General features: G+C 41.7%; 1 protein-coding gene across 1 annotated transcript in view; it reads right to left on the bottom strand.

Annotated features, from left to right (window-relative positions):
* Positions 1-14,862, bottom strand: part of UNC5D (unc-5 netrin receptor D) — a 607,834-nt gene that overhangs the window by 31,589 nt on the left and 561,383 nt on the right. The window contains exon 14 of the mRNA XM_019921243.3: positions 7,190-7,339. Within this exon, the coding sequence (XP_019776802.1) occupies positions 7,190-7,339 (150 nt within the window). The remainder of the gene's footprint in view (positions 1-7,189; positions 7,340-14,862) is intronic.

Here is a 14,862-nt window from a genome sequence, read left to right as displayed (position 1 = left end):
GCCCGGCTGAAGTGAGCAGAGAGCAGGAGGGACCTAATCACAGTAATTAGGATGATGATGATGGCGGTGATGGCAGGAGAGGTAATTGCCTAAGCGACTCCGGTGGAATTGTAGAAATCATGTTCCAGCATATGCCGAGCAGCACAAAAGTAATTAACGTCAATTCCAATGGATAACATTTGAATTCCAAAACCACACTGCAAGAGCTCAGCTTTCACTTGGTGACTCACACAGTTAGAAAGAACACCATCAAAAGTTAATCGTCGTGTCTTTCCATGACAGAAATATTCTAAAAGACTCCTATGGGTAGATTCCTAGGATTAGATGCCTACTCCATCCTCCTACCTAAGCCCGGGGTAGGATGACATCTTCTCACTTAAATGAAAATTATGCTGAAGAACTGACTGGCCAGAACTTATGCCCATACCACAAACAAATGCCAAATCGTATAAACATAATGTTGCTAATGTATCCAGCATAAAAATTATACCTACTGCAGAATCATACACACACATACACACACACCCGAGAGAGACACACACAAACACAACAGGCTACCCCAGAACGGTGTAGTTTGCCAACTCCTCATTCATTCAGTTCATCCATTCTACAGTTACGTGTACAATGCCTACTAACAACCAGACACTGTACTAGATAAACAAGAAAAGAACAGTAAGAATTGAGGTCTGGTCCCCACTTTCAAGGGATTTATAGACAATTGAGTGGCAAAAGCAATTTTCACTAAATGAGGGGGGAAATTGTAAAATCTATACACATTCCCCTTTTCCCCATGACCAGCTGGTGCTTGCCACCAGTGGCTCAGGCACGTGGCTTTACACTAATGTGAAGTAGAGGTCAGTCACTGATAATCTTCCATGTGCTAAAATGTCTTTCATTCCTACTCAGATCAGGCTGTGGTCCTTGGCAATGACCTCATATTTCCAGCCTATAGTAATCTTCATTCTCCCTTCTTTCTCTTTTCCGCATCCCATTCATTTGCTCTTTCACCTGTTGCTACAAATACAATTTTCCCCAATACTGATGCTGAAAAGCAGCAAAAGATGTATCAAGTCTGGAAGTCTGAGTCTCTGAAGTGTGACTGGCGATGGACTCAGCAGGTGTTTTAAGACCAAAGGCCATGATTAGAATTCAATCTACCCACTTTGAGGAACTATAAGTTACCTAGTTATCCCTGAGCTCCAATCTGTACACTTGTTGGTGTCCTCATTTTCTCTATAGGAAGTCTCACAGACCCGGATTTTGGATACTTGCTGGCGGGGGGGGGGGACCAGCAGGGAGGGTTGGAGTTTAGATTGTTGCAGACTTGAGTACGAGAGAGCCAGCTTTAGGGATTATGAAGGAACGAACTCACGCATTAAACCCTACCACACATCCCGGCAAGGGATGTAAGGGTGTCGTGCTTTGTTTTGTTTGTTCTGAAACCTGAACCAAGGGAAAGGCAGTGGATCTTTGTCTCAAGAAGTAGAGACAGGGACTCAGAGAAGGTCTATATGTTGCCACTGCAGACTTTCATCGACTTTATCCCCGTGCAGAATGTGCGCCGTTAGGAGGCAACTCTCTCTCCACCATCCTCAGTTCTCCCCTACATGGCAGGGGCTGGAAGCCTGAAAACTACATTTCACAGCTCTCTCCAGCAGGGAGTTCACATTTCCGTTCTGCCAGTGAGAAGTACTTGTTTCAAACTTGGAAGGAAGAGGAGGGAGCAGAAGCCTCTTCCTCGCTGCTCCTCTGACAGCAGCGAGCAAACCCAAAGGGTTCAGCTGACAGCACATGTGAGGTTTGCAGGGGCTTCTGAGAGCCATCTGCTTCAGGGGACTTGTGTTTTCCTGAAATCACCAAACTTGCTGGTTTCCTTATATCACTAGTGGCTTTCTCTGCCCTTGGCTCTCCTAGGCTTTCCAAAGGCTTTCTAAGCACATAAATCCTTTGATTGCATTTCCCCTTGATTGAAATATCTTTTCTTGACCCAAACCATTCTCCAATGAAACACCAGTGGCTTAGAAGAAGTTCTCTTAGAAACTAAGATGAGCTGGGCAGCGCTGGAAGGTTCACTAGTGGGTTCCACAGAGAGGCTCTCATCCAGGGGCAACTCTGGGAGAAGCGTGAAGCTAATGGTCACTAAGGAAGCACGTGGCTGCCGCACAGCTTGCTTACGCCACCAGCAAGACAGCACAGGTCCAGCCCACTTTCTTCCTAAACTGAGAGTTTTTCTTATGAGCTCTTCCCTCTCTCTCCTAGCAGCAGAAGGCAGTTCGGATCGGCGTGGGCTCCCAGCAGCCTTTAGAGGAAGTCATTCCCTAAAACACTCAAAAATGACTTTTCACCTGCCCCCAATCCTATACCAGAGAAAACAGTAATAATACGTATTTACAAGGTCTGCCGTTTCTCCTCATTGTGTAATCCGACGCTTTTCACGCTCCTCCATGGTTTAGTAAACCACGGGTAACCCTCACTTCGTATCTCAGCCTCCAGCTCTTGTGTCTCTGTCTCCTGAACTCTTCAAAACCCCATCTGCTCACATACGCCCAACTGCCCATTTCTCTGTGGAGAACTCCAACAGCTACATCTTTGGTTTTTATTTCATTATCACCCATCACTGACATTATACCCCTAATCAATTATAAACATTATAAACAATTATAAACATTATACCCCAAATCAACCAACAATTTTAGCTGGCCTTTCCCTTCTCAGACAGGTCTACCTTTTGAAAACGGATCATCACCATCTCTCTCTCATCATCATTCTCCTCCAATTTTTCTATCTCCACGCGTAATCTTCTCTGATGTCATCATAGCTAACTGGGAGTAAAGTGTTCAGCAACCTTCCTATCTTCAGTCTCTACTACACGAGTTAATGAGGGGGTTGAGGCTTGACTGGGGAGGAAACAGGAAGCAGTTGATTGGTATTCTTTAGGGAAGAGCTTATGGTCTCTCTTTTACCTGTAATCATGAGTTGGTGGGGGGGGGGCACTGATGTGACCACATCACTTGGGAACTCTGCTTTCATTACATGATTCCTCTGCTTGGGGGACCAGGATGGCCCCAGGATGCCTGCGTGATAAATACAGCCCCCTGGGACTTCCCTGGTGGCCCAGTGGTTAGGACTTCGCGGTTCTGCTGCAGGGGAACTAAGATCCCACATGCTGTGCGGCCAACAAAACAAAACAAAACAAACACAGTCCCTTGCCTGGCCTTCAAGGGCTTCTTCCATCCTCGATCACCTCATCCTCACTCTCTCCAGTCTCAGTGTACAGACCCTCAAACTCACTCCCTTCCCCAAGCCAGTACGTTTTGATAGAGTTACTCTGCACCATCCCCTTCAACGAAAGTAACTATAACAGAGGGCGCTACGGTTCACAGGTGTTTTTGCCTAACTAAGTTAACTAAGGAGGTTTTTGTTTTCTAAATCTGACATTTGAGTCATTACAGTGTAATATCAATGTTTGCGCTTCAGGGCTCTAGACAGAGCTGAATTCAAGGTCCAGATCTTAAACAAACCTACATTTTTTCTGCAGTAGCTTTGAATCCTAGGTAATGCTTACCTTCCTTAAAAATAAAAAAAAAAAAAAGGCACTGACCACTTACTGAAAAGTATCTTCTGTGGTGTCCCTTGCTAAATTTTGTATATTTTCTCCTGAGAACACTGGAAAAACCCACCACAGAGATAATGTTTTCTTGCAGAAAGACGTGAGAATCAGCAAACAAAAAAATTCTTCTCTTTTCTCTTTCCATTCTACTGCACACAATCAAAACATTTTAAAAATCTGATATTGAGACAGTGTCAAAAGAATATCTTTTAATTGTTGAGTAGCAGCTACCAGTAGTGCTCAACAAAACACTGAAAAATAACAGAATTAGAAGCACTGTGATTAGTGTGTTTTCAGGGCAATCACCTTTGCTTTCATTTATTCAAAAAAAAAAAAAAGGCAAAACACCAAGCTGCTCACTGAGCTGGGAGGAATTATGTGGAAAGTAATACAAGAGGACAAAGTGTAGCAAAGTTCTGGGTGTTTAAAGAATTCCGGAAATGTTTTCATTTTGAGTCCCATTATAATTAGTTTCCTAGCAGATGGGGACCATGTAAATCATATCCTAGCAGGAGACAGACACTGGGTTCTCCAAGATACGTAGCATGCTGTAAGACAAGCTGCTTTTATCCTACAGAGGTGACAGCCTGGCTTGGTGTTTTGTAGGATTTAGAAAATAAATTAATATTTTATCGCATACTGTTTACTACAGCTTCTTCACCCCACAGGCAGCAAGGAGTAAAGGAAACAATGATTAAGTAGCTCTCAGGTCCCAGTAACCTACTGAGAGCAGAGTTATTTCCCTCTAAAGGAGGGTTGCTAAGTCTTCCAAGGGGACAACAGCATATTACTAATTGTGGTAAAATCTTAAGAAAAGGGGGCATAATTAATTGTTTATTTGGGAAGGACTAGTGTTGTGGGCTTCATTTTTTTCTTTGAATCAAGGTTAGTGGGGGCTATGGTAACCAGATCTCCTAAGAACTCACATACCCTTCCCTTTCACCCATCATACCTGGTTTCACAAGCAATAAGGGTTGTAGCCTAGCATTTTATAAACTGTCGTCCTCCAGAATCGAAACCAACAAGATTTAAAATCTAGTTGGTCCTAATATGTAGGCTCTCATCACATAGCTCTGGACCCAGTCTTGAACTCACATCATTCTAAAAACATCTCTTGGTTGGTGTCTGAGAGCGCAACTATTCTATGCACTAGATACCTCCCTGAGAAATTCCACCTTTCCCGGAAGAGAAAAGGAAGGTTGTTTTTAGGAGAGTAAGCTTTGGGTACCAACTGGAATATGTCAATTCCCAGATTCCTGATTTGAAGTTAGAGAAAGGGAGAGAGGAATAAGAAGACAAGAGTACCAGAGGTCTTCTACCCACTGACTTGGAAGATGACAGGGACATTTACCGGTTGAAGGAGAGACCTATCAATGATGTCAGGAGTAGTGAGGTTTTCTGTCTCCACAATAGTGCTCTGTGAGCTCTTATCCACTAAGCCTTAACAAAAAGCCATTCTCTATCATCCACACTGAGTTTGTCAGCGCACATGATGTTCTCCATGAAGTTCAAGCATTCTGAACACAAACCCTCCCCAGAGTGTGAGAATCTGATGCCTGGGGCAAACACAGCATGGCCATTAAGACAAGCACAACATGTAGGCGTACTGCTGGGGGTTCAGTGATCACAGGAGCAAAGAAATTGGTTCTAAGGGTGGTGAAGAGAAAGGAAGAATAGAGCAGAAAGCCATTTGTGGGGAAGAAAAATGAAGTGGAAATGAAAACTCAGTGGCAAGCCTCCTGGTGCAGAGGAAATTAAATTGTTTCTCAGCCTTCCAAGACTCTTTCAAATGATGCTCAATTACAGAAGGCAAATGCTTCTAGTTGTTCACAACCTCTATGTAATCCAACCCATCCTGGCAGTAAAGCTGGTTGGGTTTTCTTGCTAGCCAGTGCCCGTTGCCTTTGGCCGTCCCTGTTGCATCCTCTGGGGTGGGCAGGCATTAACCTCCACCAAGCCTTTTCTACCTGAGGCTCTCTTTGGAATCCCTGGTGTTGGAATTGTTGTTTAAGTGCCACTGAGAGGTGATGGTTCTTTCATCTGATTTTTTTTTTTTTTATCTCCAAGCATTAAACTTAATAGTTACTTTGGACTGAGTCACTTGTACCAGATCCAGTGAAATGATGCCCTTAAATCAATAAAGATTAATACACAGAGGAATTTGCATGACTCAAGGGTTTGTTTTAATAATACCCTGAAGTTCAATTTGGACTAGAAACTTTGAATACTGCTTTCTGGGAAACAGAGACACCTAGGTCTAGAACATCATAAATAATACACGTATTCATAGAAAACCTATCTCCATAAAAAAAAAATATGGTAAAGTTTTCCAAAAAATTGTACAGGGCCCTGAGAGAGATTCTTGTTGCTTTGAATGTGCTAAAGTTATACACAGAGGGGGCAATTCCCAAGGTCATGAGAAATCTGAAAAGTAAATATAAAAATATGGCCTGAACCAATTTGAAAATTCTGAAGTTTAGAAGTGTAAGGTGTTGGTGGTACAACTTTTTTCTAACTCTCAGGGCATGGTCGAGGTTTTTCTCTTTGAGATTTGGCTTATTTCCATTCTGACAAGCCGGTGTATCTTGTGCATGGTTTTTAGAAAATGAATGCTGTAAAGGTGGAAAGGTCAAAGAACCACAAGGCTCTGCAGGTTATGCTGATGGGAAGAACAGAGAAGTCTGAAAGCGTCCTGTGAGTCCAGATCGATATGCATCTCCCAGAAGCTTACCCAGAGTGAGGGAAATGTCCTGTCACTTGAAGCACAGATGACTCTAGCTTAAGAAATGGTGGTAGACCAGCTGGCTGCTTCTGATGATGATACTTATCACTGGAAATTTTCATAGAATTCAGTGACAAGATCACAAGTTGATATCTTTTCGTGCTAAGCAACTACTCAAAATCCCTAAAAATGATCCAAGGAGACTCGTAAGTCATCCTGCAGTTTTTTTTAAAGTCTCTAATGATGAGGTGTGTGAACAATCATACGTAAATATTTTTATAGTTATAAAAAGATTCTAAGAGGCATTGACATTGCTTTGTTTTTCAATTTGTGATTTCTTCTTCCCATCTTGCTCAATTCATCTGGTAGCAAGCACTTCATATATACAGGACAGAATCTCTGGTTCCCATCTGGTTGGCCAGAGCTCTCTACAACTCAAAATGATCACCCTTAAAAGGTTTCTCCCTGACATCCGGTTCATTTGTACTTGAACAGGATTAAAACTGTGTCTCATAATGAACTGATCTGAATCAAAACAAACCCACAAACATCCTGCTCTAAGTTGTTAAATGACCACCTTCAACCTATCCCGAGTGGTGATTTAAGCAGGAGAGAGAAATGTCACATTACCTGACACACAAGCCCCTTTTTCCCCCACGTGTTAGAAACCCATGGATTTATGACAATAGGTTTCATTCCCTGGGTGTAGTCCAAACTGTTACATGTCTGTGACAGTTTTGAAATTAAATCCATAGTTTTAAAGGAGGAGGAAAGTCAAGAGTACCTTCACCGGGGCTTGTGATCTACTTGCTGGTTAAAGCAAAGCTATTTCTGTCAGAAACCCATTTGGCCAGTACCTGGCATGCAGTGAATGGTTTAATTCTCCAGAGGAATGGGGGGATATCAAGGACAGAGATCTGAAGACTAAAGGTATTCCCTTTGAAATGCAGCAACTTTGGTTCTTCCAGGAGTTGTCCGCCTTGATGCCTTTCATCTGAAACCACTTCCTAGAGGGCAAGAAAAAGAAAGAAGCACAACAATAAAGTACCCAATTTCCTCCACGTTTTCCTTCCACAGATTCGTATACTCCCTCTCATGTGTCTCCCAGGAATCGACAAACAGCGTGATGAGCACGCTCTACTTTTATACCCCACCCCCATCCTTGCAAGGTCAGGACTAAGGGGCTACATACAGGCTGCTGAGAAATAAGGATCTGGACACAAAGAAACAATTGTTCTTCATTACTGTATTGTTGAGGCTTTTACACACAGCGTGCCTGTCTTTAAAACTGGAAGACCTCCTTTGCCCCAAGCAAACTGTCATACTGTTGAGTTTCCAGAACTGTGTGAATTTCATCCTGATATCGCCATAATCGAGGGATGTATTTGTACTTAACCTAACGCATCATCATATTTCGTGAGAAAGGGAGACACAGCCCCTCCTCCGCTCTGGTTCCCTTGTTTGTCACTAACACAGGCATCATCCAATATTTATCCTCTAGCTCAAAATAAATGTTGCAAATGCATGTATCATGTTTATTTGTAGTAATGTTCCCAGAAGTTATGCCAAAAGGCCAAGAGAAACTAAGTTGCCAAGTCAGTTTCAGCTCAGAAAAAAAAAGGAATCAAATTCCTGAGATAAATACTCCTTTATCTTTCACTGACAAATCTTTATATCTCATACAAACACAGTTCACATACATTCTATTAAGCAAACCATTTAACTGGTTTCAAATTTGTGGCGTTTAGAATCATCTCCATAAGACAAGTGAAATAACAGAACAGACATGAGTGCTATAAGATGTCAAACTACTGTAGGGGGTGAGGTTTTCAGTGTTAGTGGAGATGAAAGATTTCCCTAAATCCCCATTTAAAAAAAATCACCGTTAACTGACTTATAATTTCCTTGCAGAGCTAGGATAAATAGGAAAACTGAAATCCTTTAATGATGTCCTATAATCTTCCCAGAGTCTCAAAAAGGTTGTAAGAAGCCAAGCAAATAGGTTTATAAATACAATGAAACTTACATTTCAATTATCAGGGAGTGAAAACAGCTTCAGAAGTTATCTTTCCCATCTCTTGTCTATGTATAGATTAACATTAATGAAAATGTTTCTAAGAGGCAGCTTTCCAGCTTTTATCCTTAATGTACACACAAACTGTTAACAGGCTACTAGTGTCTCTTCTCAGGACTAAACGATTCCATTCCAGTGTCATTTTCTCCAACTCTTGGGGTGTGGAAGGGGTGTGCCTTGGGGCCCTGAGTCAGCACTTGAACTCGCTGCGATGATGGAAGTGGTCCACACCTGTGCTTTCCAATATGGTATCCACTAGCCAGAGTGGTTAGAGTGACTAAGGAACTAAGATTTTCATTTTAGTTAATTCAAATGTAGATACGCACACATGGTTGGCAATTACTGCACTGGACAGGGCAGTGCTAGATGATTCATTACCTTGTGGGTCTAAGCGTTGGACATAATAACACAGTGGTCAGTGTCTAGTGAGGGCTGCAAGCAGTGGAAGGAAAGAGGCAGGGTGGGAGGGAAGGGAATTAATGCCAGACGCTGGCTTTAGGTCTTTACGGATCCTGGTCTGTTCCCTCTTTTGAGATTTAATGAGTGTCCAGTGGAGCAGTGCTTGAGCTGGGCACTGGGTGGACAGAAATGAAACACCAAGGAGCACACAGTCTAGAGAGAGGGTCAGAACAGCAAGCATATGAGTATAATATAGTGTCTAACTATTACAAATATGTATATTCCCAAAGGTTCAGGCAAGACAGAGGGTGCCTAACCCAGATGGGCAGAAAGGCCAGGAAATGAATTGGGAAATTAATAGAGGAAGTGATATTTGAACTGAGCCTGGAAGTAAACATAGGGGCTACTCATGGGAAAGGGAGGGAGAGTGCATTCCAGACACTGAATGGGCTCTGCACAAAGCTGGGATAGAAGGTTAGGGTGGAAAGTGTATGGCTGGAGGTGATGAATATTATAGGGCAGGGGCCAATCACGAATTCTCCCTTACCATGCTAGGGACTTGTATTTTTGTTTAGAGTAATGTTGTTCGGGTTTCAGGGAGTAGGAGAATTTTCTGAGGGTTATACATACTCAAGAGGGCACTCATCTTGTAAGCCAAAAATGGAAGCACGGGCTTCTAATCACATTTCTGCATGGTCTTGGGCAAGTCACTTAATCTTTAGGCATCAGTTCTTTACTTGGGTTTACCCACAGCCAAGCAAAATCATTAGCATGGTAATATACTACCTGCTTTTTGCCATTCAAGGTTAGAAACAGGGACACATAAGAAATTGGCTTATTCAAACCATATTAAAGCCATGGAATAACAACGATGTTGACTTGTCAAAGTATATTTGACTGGGTAGGCTCTCTGAAGTGTATCCCTGTTCTTTAAATCTGACTTGCCTGAAAGTACAGAGAAATAAACCGAGGTCAGGCGATGAAGTGACTTGTTCACTTGGTGAATTACTTGGTGTAGAGCTAGTCTATTTTAATATTTAGAAATGACATAGCATCATCACACTTGAAGGGAACTTAAGGTAGTTAGTGATTTAAAACTTGATTATTTACAGAGGAAACCATGGAGACCCTCCCCCCTACCCCCAAGAAAGTGATTTGCCTGAAGCCACATGGCTAGTGACAGAGCTGCTGTATCAGTACCTGTTCACGGTCTAGTATTTTTTCTACTAGATTTCCCTGCATTTTCCTATACTATGCTTGATTTTTTTAAGAGTCATGTGAAGGTCAGACTGCTATTAACACTGTCCCATAAGTAATTTTTCATTACTGCAAGATATATGTAAAGATGACATAAGTCAGTCTGTTTTTCAATAAATGCTGGAGAGGGTGTGGAGAAAAGGGAACGCTCTTGCACTGCTGGTGGGAATGTAAATTGGTGCAGCCACTGTGGAGGACAGTATGGGAGGTTCCTTAAAAAACTAAAAACTGAGCTACCATATAACCCAGCAATCCCACTCCTGGGCATATATCTGGAGAAAAACATGGTCCAGAAGGAGACATGCACCCCAGTGTTCACTGCAGCACTATTTACAATAGCCAGGACACGGAAGCAACCTAAATGTCCATTGACAGAGGAATGGATAAAGAAGATGTGGTACATATATACAATGGAATATTACTCAGCCATAAAAAAGAATGAAATAGTGCCATTTGCAGCAACGTGGGTGGACTTAGAGATTGTCATACTGAGTAAGTCAGACAGAGAAAGAGAAATATCGTATGATATCACTTATATGCGGAATCTAAAAAGAAATGATACAAATGAATGTATTTATAAAACAGAAATGGACTCACAGACTTCGAGAGTGAATTTATGGTTACCGGGGAGTGGGGGGTGGGCGGAAGGGTGGAGGGAAGGGATAGTTAGGGAGTTTGGGATTGACATGTACACACTGCTATATTTAAAAAGGATAACCAACAAGGACCTACTGTATAGTACAGGGAACTCTGCTTAATGTTCTGTGGCAGTCTGGATGGGAGGGGCGTCTGGGGGAGAACGGATACATGTACATGTATGGCTGAGTCGCTTAGCTGTGCACCTGAAACTATCACAGCATTGTTAATCAGCTATACTCCAATATAAAATAAAAAGGTTTTGCCCTGTGGTTATATATACTATCTAAGCCATCCCTGAGGATATTAGGAATTTTTAAAATGGATATCCACTTACAATTATCACCGAGGAAAATGGCACCTCTTAAAGATTTCTGCTTTAGGGCCTCCAATTTAAATATAACCATAATTTATTTTTACCTTTTTTTTTGATTACTTTAATCTCCACATACTGAACCAGCTACATACAATTAACAGTGTCTTGTAACCTTGTACAAAATATTAAGCAATTATAGCTATTTTGTAACAAACCAATTACTTATTAAAATGAAGAAGCCCAATAATGAACTCATCACTGTATTTATATATTTGTAAAGGCACAACTGGCTTCAGAGTGCAAGCTTAAATCCCTCTCCAAATAGGATAAATTGTACTTAACGCAGAATTCCCAGTTACGCCCCTTAAACCTATTGTATTCCGCTCAGGGGCTGGGCCTAGACATTGTATTTTTAAATACTTCTCAGATGACGCCAATGTCCAGCCAGGTTTGGGAATCAGTGGTACAAACAACCCCGCTGAGCTCCTTCGGAGTCATTCACACGGACGCATCACCCTGAGAGTGGAATCTGATATCCATTTGACTTTTTCCTATCTGCCTCCTATGTGATAAGGGCCCTTGGCCAAACCTCTGAGTCTACTGTTAAATTGATATCTGTGTTAATTAAAGTAGAAAGTAGGGTCTGGCTGGTTTCTTGTATATAAGATGCACCTAAAGGCTATGGTTGGTGGTTTTTCTGTCTCTTCTATTTCATCATTTCACATTGGCGGTTGCTAGTCAGCCAGGGCTAGGAGTTGTGGCCAGGAGAAACTTGTGCTTTGTGCCTCACTGAGCCATTCATGTTGATTTAATGAGACAGGCAGCGACATTCAGGTGTGCTTCAGGGATACTAAAACAAGCAGGCTGAATTTACATATTTATGAGACAAAACTGTTGAACTTAAGTGCGCGCACACACACACACACACACACACAGAAGTTATGTCGCTGTGGTGTTTTCCTTTAACTGCTTTACGTGAATGATATTTTCCAAGGTTGTATTATTGATAAACACAAGAGCTACATCTGGAGGAAATCCTCTGAAATTAGATTCTAAATCTCCATTAATGCCAAGTAAGTAATGAGGACCCAGAGGTACTGAATAGCAGTGCTGGGAGAAATTGAGAAAAAAATTAGTTGTGTTTTTTTTTTCCCCCTAAGATAGGGCAAGTGCTTAATTCCTTGCTTTCCCTATGTTAAGGTTTGTTTGAACTGTGTGTGTGTGTGTGTGTGTGTGTGTGTGTGTGTGTGTGAGAGAGAGAGAGAGAGAGAGAGAGAGAGAGAGAGAGAGAGAGAGAGAGAGAGAATGTAATAAAATACAATAACAAAAACCTAGGTCTTAACATGTTACAACTTTGAAAATATATCACCGTTCCTCAACCTTTAGTTTGAATTCATCAAAAGTGCCAATGTCAAACACAAACATAAAATTGCAGCTCTAATTATTACAGAAATACAGGAACAGGAAGGACAAGAAGTCATTGGTCCCTTTCTCACCTTAAGGCAGATGGCATTTGTATTTTTTTAAAAAAGCCTATCTGAGCGGATTTAATTTTCCATTGAGATGGTTTTAGATGTATTTATTAGAACATAGCTTCAAAAATCTGACACCAAATTAATTATGCCTTACCAAGGTGCATGAGGCATTTTGCTTTTGTGATTCAAAGAAATTGCTACTAGGATTCAGATGAAACATCCCCAGAGCAAATGGGAAGCAGCCCTGCAGGAGGCAAAGGAGGGCATGGCAAAAAATGAAGAATGTTTGTTTGATTACTAAAATCCTATAAAGGAATATTTTTGGTGAGGCCACTGTCTTGCCAGGTCCCCACCTAGTTCTAAGAGGACAGGAGAGTTGGGTCTAGAAGCTGCCCTTCTTCCAAGCACTTCCAGTGAGAAGGTGGGCTTTTGCGGGGACATAGTTTCCCAGGGAGATGGAAATGGCGTGAAAATGCAACCATGTCCTTTAACCAGGCTTCCTTCTTGGTTACAAGCCCAGGTCTAGCTGGGCTCATAGGTATCATTACTTTGAGCTATGAAAGATGTACTACAATAAATACAGCAACTGTCACAGCCACGCTTGGTCTCTATTTCCAAATCATGACGAACATTTTCATTACAGTGATAACGGAACAGAGGCAAATTCCAGGGTAGGCAATTTCTGCAGAAATGCTTCATGAAAAAAAAACTACCTATGAATTTTGATTAAGAAGTTAGGGTTCTATTTGAGTTAAAGAAGGTGAGTCATCACTGCATACAAGATGTTCAGCTCACACCACACAAGTTGGGAGGAGCGGATATTAATGTGTGAAGTCTTTTAGAGGTTCCAAAAGTGTCCTGTTGCTACGGCTTTCTTCAAGTGGAACTGTTTTAGTGGGTTAGTAACTATATAATATTTCCCTCTAATTAGATACCATATATGAAGCCATGAAAAAATATGACATAGATGATTTGGGATACGAAGGACGTTTAAATGAACCTGGGGAGGAGGTCCTGAACACATTCACTTTAGCAAGATAAAAATCCAGAAAGCAAGATTCCTTTCTTGCACAGAACTCAGAGACTAAGACCGCGGAGTAAACGGCTGTGTTCAGAAAAGCTACAAGTTATGTTCTGTGGGCCAGAAAAGTTATTCAAGCAAGGCTGATGGTCTCTCAGAAGCCCAGGGGAGAAGCATACCCTTTGCTGTTCACGACAGCTGTCACATACATCCTGTCAATAACAAGTATAACCCAGCTCAACTTTAAAATCAGCTTTATTTGACATAATAGGAGAGGGAAGAATCACTGGAGGTAATCAGATTCCGATCAATGGGGCCAAAGGTATCTCCACTGGAGAAAACATTTCTCTACAGCAAAATTAAAGAATTTTAAGAAATCTCTCTCAGTGATGAAATAAAGACATTTATATTCAATACAAGGGAGCATACCAGTTTCTCGAGCATTGATTAAGAGGGGTCTACTACCCACAGGGATGGTAGTGGTTTGAAAAGCTGTGGTTTGAGCCTCACTTTCATGATTCCCACTGCAATTCAGCTGTTAACAGTTGAGCTCTTCTAGAATCTGAGAGCAGTGAATGGGAATGAAAATACATTATCTGCAAGTCCCTTAGAAGAAACTCCTTGGGCAAATGTCTAACTCACTGGTATATACATCAGCAGTGAGACTGTTATTCAAAGAAAATTCCAAACTGGTTATGATGGCTGACTTCCAAGGCAGTTGTGATGAACAGATCCTCAACAGTAACCCTAGTTAGCAGTGGGTTACTCATATGAGCCCGGGAGATTGGAAACCCTCCCCGCCCTCTATGTTTACTCAGCTTTCAAAACCTGTCCGAGTTACTAAACATCCAACTTGTGTGATGGTGCATTTTACAACTATTCAGTGGCGGTAGGAACCTCAATTTTCTTTCTGAAGTACAGTTGATTTACAGTGTTGTGTTAATTTCTGCTGTACCGCAAACTTTTTTTTCTTATTAGTTATCTATTAGTGTATACATGTCAATCCCCATCTCCCACTTCATCCCACCACCACCACCACACTCTGCTCTCCCCGCTTGGTGTCCATACATTTGTTCTCTACATCTGCGTCTCTATTTCTGCTGCCTTGCAAACCGTGTACTGCAAAGTGATTGTATATACATATATATACACACACGTTTTTCATATTCTTTTCCATTATGGTTTATCACAGGATATTGAATATAGTTCCCTGTGCTATACAGTAGGACCTTGTTGTTTATCTATTCTATGTATAATAGTTTGCATCTGCTAATCCCAAACTCCCACTCCCTCCCTCCCCCCATCCTCTTGGCAACCACAAGTCTGTGAGTCTGTTTCTGTTTCGTAGATAG

Source organism: Tursiops truncatus, chromosome 21, assembly GCF_011762595.2.
Source record: "Tursiops truncatus isolate mTurTru1 chromosome 21, mTurTru1.mat.Y, whole genome shotgun sequence".
Classification (NCBI taxonomy): Eukaryota; Metazoa; Chordata; class Mammalia; order Artiodactyla; family Delphinidae; genus Tursiops; species Tursiops truncatus.
This window is presented reverse-complemented; position numbering and strand designations above follow the sequence as displayed.